General features: G+C 44.1%; 1 protein-coding gene across 3 annotated transcripts in view; it reads left to right on the plus strand.

The window, feature by feature from the left end:
• CPEB4 (cytoplasmic polyadenylation element binding protein 4) overlaps positions 1-12046 on the plus strand; it is a 90139-nt gene that overhangs the window by 75993 nt on the left and 2100 nt on the right. For all 3 annotated transcript variants that reach the window (XM_061616921.1, XM_061616922.1, XM_061616923.1), the window contains 5 exons: positions 256-429; positions 2644-2733; positions 7098-7216; positions 8955-9069; positions 9314-9495. In XM_061616921.1, coding sequence (XP_061472905.1) covers positions 256-429; positions 2644-2733; positions 7098-7216; positions 8955-9069; positions 9314-9495 — 680 coding nt within the window. The remainder of the gene's footprint in view (positions 1-255; positions 430-2643; positions 2734-7097; positions 7217-8954; positions 9070-9313; positions 9496-12046) is intronic.

Below are 12046 nucleotides of genomic sequence, written 5' to 3' on the forward strand. Positions count from 1 at the left end.
TCCTATACAGTACGTATGTTTTCCTGTTTAGTTTATATCAGATAATGTTAACTCGGGATCTTTGTGTACCAAGGTGTCAGGCTGTAGGAGTAAGGAAAACATGTAGCTAATGTTAATTTTATTTATGATTGTAGAAGAAAAAAGCACTGACATTTCTCACGTTGAAGTAAATATTAATGAAACAGTTATTATTGTTATAAATAGATTTTTCTTCTGTTAGTATGTTTTGCATTTTTTTTGTCTTTTCCATTGTAGGCCAGTCTTCACTGTTCCCAATGGAAGATGGGTTTCTGGATGATGGACGTGGGGATCAGACTCTCCATAGTGGTTTAGGATCACCACACTGCTTTTCCCACCAGAATGGCGAGCGAGTGGAACGGTACTCCCGCAAGGTGTTTGTAGGTGGTTTGCCACCCGATATTGATGAAGGTATACTTGGATATCAGTATAGCCAAGAATACCCACAATAACCACTGTCTAACACTTAATTGTGACATGGGGAAGGAGTGGAATAAGTATACCAGATTGCATCATTCTCATGTCTTGACTATTGGACAGCTTTTTTAGGCTGTGAAAACAATTATCTAAACTATGAGCTGCCAAACATGCAAGCTGCTGGGTTATGAACTGTGAGAATAAGGAGTTATGAGCTGCAGAACTCATGTGATAGGTTTTCTTTCCATATGGTTCAGTTAGTTGCATATTATATGGAATGACATCATAAAACTCTTTATCAAGGTCTTTTATTTTTGAGATGGCCGTGCTCAAGACTTCATGTTAAAGGCATTAATATCAGTACAAATTTAGATGTAGAATGCAGTGCTTTAGTTGCTTTAGGGAGCAATACGTAAAGTACTGCCTCTGTGCAACCTCCATATATTTCATTGGGGGAATGAAATATATGTATTCCTATATGATTACACCCCCCCCCAAAAAAAACTGGTTTAAGCATAATGAACAGGGTCAGCAGCAGAAGGCGGCCAGGTCAGGCCCTAGCCGAGGGTCCCTGTGGCCCGAGGGACCCCTGAAGGGCCCCTCTTTAGGGTGGGGGGTAGCACTTCTGTTCTGCAATCTGCAACAGCATCAGGTCCCAACCCTGCCACAGATTGTGGAGAGGGAGTTGCCAGTCACCTCCAATACAGTCAGTGTGGGCTTCAGTAAGCCCGCACCCATGCCCCACCTACCTTTGCAGTCCCTGAGAATGATGTGCATGTTGTGCATGCCTGCCTGCCATCAACTAAGATGGCTGCAGGGTTTTTTCTAAGGGGCTGATGCCTCTGCCGCCATCTTGGTTAATGCCAGGCATGCATGCTATGTGTGCATGTCATTCATGTGACAATGCGAGACAAGGTAGGTGGGATGCGCAGGTGGTGCCGACCCTGATAATGAACACTGCTGGGGGTATGACTGATAGGTGAGAGTTATGGCAGTATATGCCTTTTTTGAGAACAGTGTTAAGTAGATGGATTATCATAAGATCCATCAAGGTAGCTAGTTGGAACAATAAAACAAGGCTTCCTTTTTTACAAGAATGTTAAAGGAATTTCTTGAGTATATCTAACCTAAAATCTTATTTTCAAATTTTGTTAATCTGGAAAACAGTTTCCAGTAAGCTGCAAGCATATCCCAGTATCTCTCACACCTCTTTTCTCCCCCGAGCACTTTGGTGGCTTGCATGCACATGAAAGGATCTGGGTGGCTTGTGACTAGGTCAGAGACCACTGCCTTGTAAATGCTTTGGGGAAAGAAATCCTGACACAGGAGTGTGAAAATCCAGAGGCTAGCTTTGGAGTGATTTAAGGAAAATAGTAAAAGAATGAAAGTGGGTAGATCATGTATTTTTAATTGTTCAGGGACTGTGTTATATATAAGCACTAAATTTTCTTATTCTTAAAATAGCTTTAATTCTGAGTTTCTTTTAAAATTAGTCTGACTGTAAGAATTCCATTCTGCTCTTTTTAACAAGAACTGTGTAGTAATTAGATTTTTGTAACGTTAGCGTGTCAGTCACCAGATCTGAATTTTGAAATGGAAGGAGGCTTTGAAATGGCTGCAGCAATTGCTTTCTGCTAATGTGCTGTATGCATACTGTCTGCCTCCTTGTCTCTATGGCTATTACATAACCACTTTCTGCAAGCACTGCTGAAATTAGTCTGAGGTCAAGCTCCGATAATGTGCACAGATGTGGCATAGCATGTGATGTGAGCAGGCACAACTAGACCGTGTGATATTCTTTTCCCTTTCTCACAGCCTTTAGCAAGGTAGCTTGCAGAGCAGATTGCTCAGCATCCTGATTCAGACTCTGCACACTATCTGTAGCGGAATGCCTGAAGCTAGGATGTGGTAGGTGTTTAGGTTCAGTGATTTCACTCCTTTGAGTGGGCTGCTGCAAATCTTTATTTGTAACCTAAAAGACACAGCTTTGATATCTGAACTGTTTTCTTCATTATTAAACATATGTTTTGATTTGTCAAGCCTTTCCTTTCAACAATAAAAACATTATCAGCTGTCTCAGTCTGTTAGGGTTCCAGTAGAGATTTGAAGGCTAGACCAAAAGTATTGTTACCAACTTACATGAAATTGCTTTACTCTGGGTGGTGTGTTAATGCTTTTTCTGTTTGATTCCCCCTCCCTGATCTGCAGATGAGATCACAGCTAGCTTTCGCCGCTTTGGCCCGTTGATTGTGGATTGGCCTCACAAGGCTGAAAGCAAGTCCTATTTTCCTCCTAAAGGTAACCATTATTATTTTGTTACATTTTGAGTCCTGCCCTTCCTCAAAACAGCTTGTGGCAGGTAACTATCACCCTGTGATCTAGGCTAAGCTGAGTTATGATGACATCTCATTTCACCCAGTGAGCTTCATGGCTGAGTTGGGAATCTAGCATACTTGGTTTGTGCCCAACACAGTGCCCACTACACACACAGGATTTTCCTATCATGCAGACATTATCTTAGTAATGTTGCAAATTATGAAGTATTTTTGAGTATTATTTTTTCCACCTCCTTTGTTTGAAATTGTTCTCCATTGTTGTACTTTGGACCCTCCAGCGGGACTGCAGATAGAATGATCTATTTAGTCAAGAGTTTAAAATTATTTTCCATTGTGTTCCCTTTCTCCCCCACCCTTTTTTCTTTCTGTTCCATTTCAATAACTAATTTAGTTTCTTTAACCCAGAGTTAAGGAACCCGTGGACCTCCAGATGTTGTTGGACTCCAACTCTCATAGTCTTAACCAGCATAGCCAGTGATAGTTGATAGTTGTAGTCTAACAACATCTAGAAAGCCACAGGTTCTTCATCTTTGCTTTATCTTTGCTTTAACCTCTCTCTCCCCACACCCTTGTTCCACTTAAATCATTCACAATGACTGATTAAAAACTTATGGGTTACAACACACGCTATCTAGGAAGTTCACCAATGAAGTTGCAGTCTTCAGATTAAGCTCCATTATGGGCAAGAAATGGAGGCAGCTTTGACTGTTGTAGTTTATTCCTTATCTCATTACTTTATTTTAAATTAGTAAATACTGCTGCTATAGGGTACGGAGGCGGGTCTCCGGACTAATTTTATTAGGGTGGGTGGCCTGCTGATAAGCAGATAGGGATTGAGGCATGTGCAAGCCGGAGAGGGAGGTGGGGGGCCAAGTTATAGGAAGTTTGGGCGGCAGGCGCTGGAAGGGTGCTGCTAGCAGACCACGCCGGAATAGGGGAACACGGGACAGATGCATTATATCCATCCCATGTTCCGGGTCTGCTCAGAACCAGATGGAAACTGGGGGACGCAAGGTTCCTACCGACCTTCGACTGCTGTTATGTAATGCCAGGTCTGTGGCTCAGAAAACCTCGCTCATCCATGATATGATCTTGGATGGGTGCGCAGACCTGGCATGTATTACGGAGACTTGGCTGGACGAAGCCTCTGCTCCAATTCTAGAGGCCATGTGTCCGCCAGGTTTCCGTTACGCACAGCAGCCGAGGGTGGGAAGGCGGGGAGGGGGTGTGGCAGTCATCTATCGAGAGTCCTTGGTTTTTGCCAGACCTCCCCTCCATAGGACTCAATTTGTTGATTGTATGTACTGGAGGTTGGGCCCGAAGGGCAGTTTAGGGATCTTGCTGGTGTACCGCCCACCCCGCTGCACGGCAGATTCCCTGGCCGAGGTGCTGGAGGTGGTCTCGGCTGTACGGGCATTGTCCCCAGAGCTGTTAGTTCTGGGTGACTTTAACTTGCATGCCGAGGCTGCTCTCATAGGAGCCCCTCAGGATTTCCTGGAAACCATGGCTTCCTGGGAACTGTACCTAAGTAATACTGGGCCCACCCATGTATCCGGTCATGCTCTCGACCTAGTATTTGTCCTGGGAGAGGAGAGAAGTGGTCTGAAGTTGGGAGTGATTCTTGCCACTCCTGTGTCATGGTCAGACCACTACCTGGTAAATATGGACTTCTCGTTGCCATGCCCCCTCCGCAGGGGTGAAGGACTTATTAAAATGGTCCGCCCCAGATGCCTGATGGATCCGGATGGATTCCTGACTGTGCTTGGGGAATTGGAACCTGCTGAAGGTCGCCTGGTCAAAACCCTGGTGAAGGAGTGGAACGTGGGGATCATCAGGGCATTAGACCGGGTGGCTCCGAAACGTCCTCTCCCCCTGAATAGAACTCAGCTAGCACCATGGTATACACCGTGGTTGCGTAGTCTGAGACAGGAGGTGAGACGACTAGAGCGCCGGTGGCGGAAATCCCGCTCCGAAGATGTCCGGACACAGGTTAGAGCAGCAGTAGCTGCCTACCAAGTGGCAATAAAGGTAGGAAAGAAGGCTTTCTTTGCTGCCTCTATTGCGTCTGCGCAGTGCTGTCCCAGGAGGCTGTCCCAAGAGGCTGTTCCAGGTGGTCCGAAGCCTGGTCGGTCCAGTTGCTCAGGAACCCTTGGAACAGTCAAAGGCCTCCTGTGACTTATTAGCAAAACACTTCGCCGATAAAATCGAACACTTACGGAGCTCGATCCCGTGCGCCGTGGACACAGTGGATGAACCAGAGTTGGCCAGTTGCATGCCGGTAAATTGGGATCGGTTTCGGCTTCTCCCTTCTGAGGAAGTGGACAAGGTGCTTTCATCTGTGAAGCCAACCACTTGTCTTACTGATCCTTGCCCTTCGTGGCTCTTTGTGAGCTGCAGAGAGAAATTGGGCAAGGGGATCAAAGCGGTGGTAAACGCATCCTTGAAAGAGGGTGTGATGCCATCAGCCTTCAAGGAGGCAATTGTAAAGCCCATCTTAAAGAAGCCCTCCTTGGATCCCCAAGTATTCGATAACTTCCGCCCAATTTCGAATCTACCATTTCTGGGCAAGGTCATTGAGCGAGTGGTGGCCAACCAGTTGTCAGCACACTTGGATGAAACGGATTATTTGGATCCATACCAATCGGGTTTCAGGACTGGTCACGGAACTGAAACAGCCTTGGTCGCTCTGGTAGATGATTTGAGGAGGGCATTAGATAGGGGAGAATCCACCTTTCTTGTCCTCCTCGATCTCTCAGCGGCTTTTGATACTGTCGACCACAGTATCCTTCTGCTTCGCCTGGAGGGATTGGGAATTGGAGGCACTGTATTACAGTGGTTCCATTCCTTTCTCTCCGACAGGTACCAACAGGTAGCGTTGGGGGAGGAGGTATCAGACCCTTGGCCTCTCAATTGTGGTGTGCCACAGGGCTCTATCCTCTCTCCCATGCTATTTAACATCTATATGAAGCCGCTGGGGGCAATCATCAGGAGATTTGGGCTGCAGTGTCATCAATATGCGGATGACACTCAGCTCTATCTCTCGTTTAAATCTTCACCAGAGTTGGCTGTGGAGACCTTGTCCAAGTGCCTGGAATCCGTGAGTGGATGGATGGGAAGGAACAAGCTGAAGTTGAACCCTGATAAGACCGAGGTACTACTTGTGGGGGACAAGAGAAGGTTGGGCGACATTGACCTGAAGTTCAACGGGGTGAGTCTACCCCTAAAGGACCAGGTCCGTAGCCTTGGGGTTGTGCTTGATTCCAGGCTGTCCATGGAGGCTCAGATTTCGGCAGTGAGCCGGGCAGCCTGGTACCAACTACACCTCATACGAAGGCTGCAACCCTACCTTCCTGTTCACCAGCTCCCACTAGTGGTACACGCCCTGGTCACCTCTCGTTTGGACTACTGTAATGCGCTCTACGTGGGGTTACCCTTGAAAATGATCCGGAAATTACAACTGATACAAAATGCGGCGGCTCGACTACTTACGAATAGTCGCCGCCGAGATCACATCACACCAGTGTTGTTCGACCTACACTGGCTACCAGTTGTTTTCCGAGCCCAATTCAAGGTGTTGGTATTGACCTTTAAATCCCTACACGGTTTCGGCCCAGTTTATCTCACGGAGCGCCTTCAACGCCACCAATTATGCCGCCCGACAAGATCGGCCACACAGGGCCTTCTCTCAATCCCACCAACAAAAACAGCCAGATTGGCGGGTACAAGAGAGAGGGCATTCTCAGTGGCGGCCCCCACTCTTTGGAACTCCCTCCCACAAGATCTCTGGCACGCCTCTTCCCTAAATGTGTTTCGGAAAGCCTTAAAGACCTGGCTCTTTCAGCAGGCCTTCGGGGTATCTGGGGAGGGTTAATTGTTATAACTGTAATGCCTCCTGCCCAGTTTTAATATTGTTGCTGCAGATGTATTGTTTTTATATTGTATTATTATATTTTATCAATTGTATTCTAACAAATTTGTAAGTCGCCTAGAGTGGTCATCGGCCAGATAGGCGACGAAGAAATTAAATTATTATTATTATTATTATTATTATTATTATTATTATTATTATTATTATTATTATTATTATTATTATTATTATTATTATCATCATCATCATCATCATCATCATCATCATCATCATCATTAGTAAAAGCAATTTGACAGCTTCTCCAAAAAGACTCCAGACCCCTCAAATATGTGCTACGGATTTTTTTTTCTTGGTTATTTGGAGCCTAGGTGCAAAGATTTTTATAAACAAAATAGATAACTTCAACTCTCAGTAACTCACAGAATTTTTGCAAGGCTTGTCTCTGTTTCTTTATCTAGGGTATGCATTTTTGCTGTTCCAAGATGAAAGCTCTGTACAGGCTCTGATTGACGCATGTATTGAAGAGGATGGAAAACTTTACCTGTGTGTTTCCAGTCCCACAATTAAAGACAAACCAGTAGGTGGAATTGTTAGGTATAGCTAATTTGGTAGAAAGTGTACACACAAAAATTGGATGCTTAGGAGATACATTTTCTAGAGGCAAAGGTTGGCATTACTTGCTTTCTTTCTACATGAGCACATAGGTCCATTGTTTTTCACTAAATGTGCATGGACACCTGTTTTGTTTGGGATGAAGTAAAGGTTATTCTTCCATAGTGTATGATGTCAGTCATTAGTCCAAACTTGGCTAGCCTCTACTAATCTAATTCAGATACAAGGGCCAAATCCCAAAGGGTTCATATCTGATCTCCAGCATAGCCCCTGTTCGCAAAGAGACCCTCCTGTGCACATTATTATCCACTTTCTCTCAAGATGAGATCAACTCCCATCCAGGGTGAACAACAGCAAAGGGTCTTCTGAAGATCTCACCTTAGCAGCTCACTTCCATGCATTAGTGAAGACCTAGATTAATATTGGGAGAGGCTTGCCAACAGATATTGGGGTCTTAAGCCATAAAGAGCTTTATAAGTCAAAACTAGCACTTTGAATTGGATTTGGAAGCATACAGAGTACCACTGCGCTATGGCCCTTTCCTGTTTCCTCTTCAAAGTGGCTAATTATTACTGTTAATCAGCTGATAGGAGGTTACAGAAAGACCCTTTAAAGTTGTCATAATGACATCAGATGATTGACATGTCCCACACCTGTCAATGTTGGCCTATGGGGTGGAGAGGAAATGTCACGGCCTGCCGAGCAGATGCAGTTCTCCATCCCTACTTTAGGGAAATGCTGAGGACTAGCCCGCTTTCCCCATGGAATACACTCATGTGAAAGTGTGTGTGTGCATGCATGCACTCACATTCACAGACACACATGTATACACCACATGCACTCCCAAGGCACTTGGGGGTGGGCCCTGTTGACTAATGTAAACCACTTCTATGGCTCCTGCTGGGACTTCTAATCCTGCACTTCTTGATAATTTAGTGTATGGACAGAGGTTTGTTGATGGCTGAGGCATATTTGAGTAAAGATCTCTGAAACAAAAACAGTTGGTGGAGAAGACTGCTTGGTGGGTTACAAACACACACATAAACAAGTAATATAAACCCACTTTAACAAGCTTTATTAGATGGGAATGTTACAGCACTGTTACTAATCTGATTTAACCAACTGCAAGTGCTTTGTCCCCACTGCTGTCTTTCCTGTTATTGTTGATTAATCTAGGCTGATCAGCAGAAGCATCATAGCCTGGTTCTGTAAAGAACTTCTGAATGAGGTCCTCATGGCACTGATGAAGCATTAACTATTGAGGAACCAAGTTCCTGGGCTGATTCCAAGTGCCCTTTTCCTTTGCTTAACAGCTGATCAGTGAGAGGCATTCCTCAGAAACTCCTTGCAATCCTCTTCTTGCTGTTTAGGAATGAACAATGTGGAGGCTTCACGTCTCCTAGACAGATGTGTCAGCAGTTGGTTAATGACTGCCCTCTCCCCACTCCAGTAGCCTGTTATGCACCTGCTTCTGATATTTTGCATGTGGAAACCTGGCAATGATATTGCTTGATAAGATTAGAATGATTGCTAGGAGAGCAGGCTCTAAAATCCCGTGGATGTGCCATACATGAATATAGTTTCTGTCTTCCATGGGAAACACTGTGTTGTTTTAACATGTTAATGATGTGTGTGCTGGGGGGTGGAAAATAATTTTCAAATGCTTGAATTGTGAGTGGTAAAGTCTTGTCTTCTACTTGTAGGTTCAGATCCGGCCTTGGAATCTTAGCGACAGTGACTTTGTGATGGATGGCTCCCAGCCTCTAGATCCACGGAAAACCATTTTTGTAGGAGGAGTTCCACGACCCTTACGAGCAGGTGTGGTATGCAAAAAGCAAGGGAAATGGCTTGTTGATTCTGCCTGACTGCTGTGAGGGAACATTATGTCCTTATTTCTATTGCAGAAGTATGCCAGGGCTTGCTAAATTTAACTTTGCTGACACTCCAATTATTTCCAGATACAAGACTACAAATAAACATGCCTTTGCCCAGGGCCTAGAAAGAGAGAGGATTTGTGTGTGTAAAATATCTAGGTAAATTATTTGTTGCTACTTTATTTTAGTGGAGCTTGCAATGATAATGGACCGGCTGTACGGAGGAGTTTGCTATGCTGGAATTGACACAGATCCTGAGCTGAAGTACCCCAAAGGAGCTGGGCGTGTTGCATTTTCTAATCAACAGAGTTATATAGCTGCTATCAGTGCCCGCTTTGTTCAGCTGCAACATGGAGAAATTGATAAACGGGTAAGGGCTAGAGTACATTCTGTGTATTACTCAGCATTCTTTCACTGGCTTATTTCCATATAAGTGCCCATGTGCAGCAGAAGATTATGCTTTATTAAATGAAAAGTGTTTTCTTCCCCATATATTTAGCATATTTTTTAAAAACCCACAAAAAACCTTCAGTCATCCCAGAGATTGAAGGGCATCTGATTTAACACTGGCTTTTTTCATGCCTTCTGGCACCTTTTAAACCAGTTGTTCCCTCCAGAGAAAGTTCCTGTAGCACAGCATAAGCCTGTCTTCCTAATGTTATCCTATTACATCTGCATGACTTGCTTTACTGTTGGTCTCTTTTTCACCCTGCCTGTGTGCTGGAAGTAGAATAGTGAATTGGTTTATGAAAGTAGAGTGCACACTGCTGCACTGTCTCCATTCATTTCTACAGGATTTGTGCGAGTCTCTTCTGCAAGTCCTCTTTCAATTCAGTGCAGGTTACATAGCAACAACACCTAATAATCATTTTATGTTGACGTTACAGCAAGCTGCTTAATAGCGTATTTTTGCAGCCCAAGCCAACAAAAGCAAAAATACCTTTGCCACAAATGTTCCTATTTCCCTGTAGGTCACTGTCATACTGGTGATGGTGGGGATTAAGAAACTGGCCTTATTTTGTCATTGTGCAAGATCTTCTGAGCCAGCTCTGTTACTGTTACATTGTTTTGCCCTTTCTTAGCCATTTGGCAACTTGTCCTCAGGAGTTCTGTGACTCAGCAATTTGAATGTCATGGTTTACCTGATTAGATTTTTAGGGAGGAAAATGAACTGAGCAAGTGGTGAATATTTATTTATTTATTTATTTATTATTTGATTTATATCCCACCGTTCCTCCCAACAGGAGCCCAGGGCAGCGACTTGTGGTGGTTGATCCTTCTCTGGGTTTGGAAGAGCAGTTCTGTTTTAATTCTTGATACACAATACTGATGTACAAGTTAGATTTACTGTTGCTAGCAGACCTTACTTAAAATTGGAGTGAGAAATGAAAATAGGTCTGTATATGTCCTCCAGCAAGATTTAGCCATGTGCAGATCCTTTCTGGAATGAGCCCCCTTGGAAGAGAAGTCTGATGCATAGGCAGTTTCCCTTGCTGGATTTCCATGTTCTGAACTTGCCCCTGTATGTATGTTTCCCCATGGAGAATAGAGCCAAAGATTCAAGTCAAGCAGACTGCTTTTGCACAATCACATGTTCACTGGCCACGTTTGCACAATCAAATTCTGGCTTAATAAACCAGGGTATGTCCCTTGTTGCCACTTTGTGCCTCCTTTCACATGAGCAGCCAAAACAAACCATGGTCACCTGTTACATGTGAAGCAGGAAATATGACCATTGACTTGCAAACAAGCCAGATTTGCAAGGCAACTTTAGATGCAGCCACTGTCAGTTTTAACAATACCAACAATACCAATAAAATCGGTTTTAATGCTACCAGGTGGTTTTTGGTTTTGTTGGAGGGGGAAAGGCTAACTTTAGCCCTTATTCAGTGAGGGTTGTCACACTTAAAGCTGAGAGTAGCAGCCATTTGTTTGACACTTGTGCATCCAGAGAATCTTGCTCAAGGTAGTATATGTGCTCTGGTACATGAAGATCTCTGCACCAGGATGTGCTCTCACTTATGTAGAAATCTAGACTTTTTTGACATGTTTAAGCATTTAATGCTCACACACATTATAAAATTGCATTCATAGCAAATACTGTGGCAGCCTCTGAAATATATTCCTCCACAAAGCATATGAAGTGAAATAAGGAGTTGTTGACTCCATCTTCTTGTACTGGACTCTTCTTGCATTGGTTAAAAAATGGTTGAACTTTCAGCTTTAAAAAAAAAAATACTTGATACAGCGTGCAAGGTGATGTGAGATTCATGTTTACAAACATAGGAAGCTGCCTTATACCAAATCAGACCATTGGTCTGTCTAGTTCATTATTGTCTACACTGACTGGCAGCGGCTCTCCAGGATTTCAGACAGGGGTCTCTCCCAGCCCTGCCTGGAGAGTTCTGAACCTGGGACGTTCTGCATGCAAAGCAGATGCTTTACCACTGAACCATGACTGTTCCCTTATAAATTTCCCAAGTTTTAAAAGGCAAATTTAGTTGGGGGATGGGCTTAAATCAGGCAGTGGTGGGAGGGTGTTTTGAAAAATCTCTCTCCCCTCCCCATAGTCCGGATTCAGATTGTTCCCCTAGAACTGGTATTAGCCTGACATGTGGCAACTGTATGTTTTGCTCTGCATGGCAAATAATTACGGCAGGGACGGGCAATTTGGGTTAAGAAAATGACATGGCAGAGGAGGGGGGAATTAAAGCCTTCTCTCCCTGTGCTGCATTCCTGATCCAATTCATGCCTGTTAAACAATAACAACCAGCCTGAAGATATCCAATCACAGATCTCTCTCCATCTTGTGTAGTTGTTTCCCTAGTCTCTTCCCAGTAGTAAGGTGTAAGCAAATTGTAAATGGTTTTATTTCAGAAAAAAATCTCTCTCCTGTTCTTATGAGGCATCTCAGTAACTTT

This window comes from Rhineura floridana, chromosome 3 (assembly GCF_030035675.1).
Source record: "Rhineura floridana isolate rRhiFlo1 chromosome 3, rRhiFlo1.hap2, whole genome shotgun sequence".
NCBI classification, from domain to species: domain Eukaryota; kingdom Metazoa; phylum Chordata; class Lepidosauria; order Squamata; family Rhineuridae; genus Rhineura; species Rhineura floridana.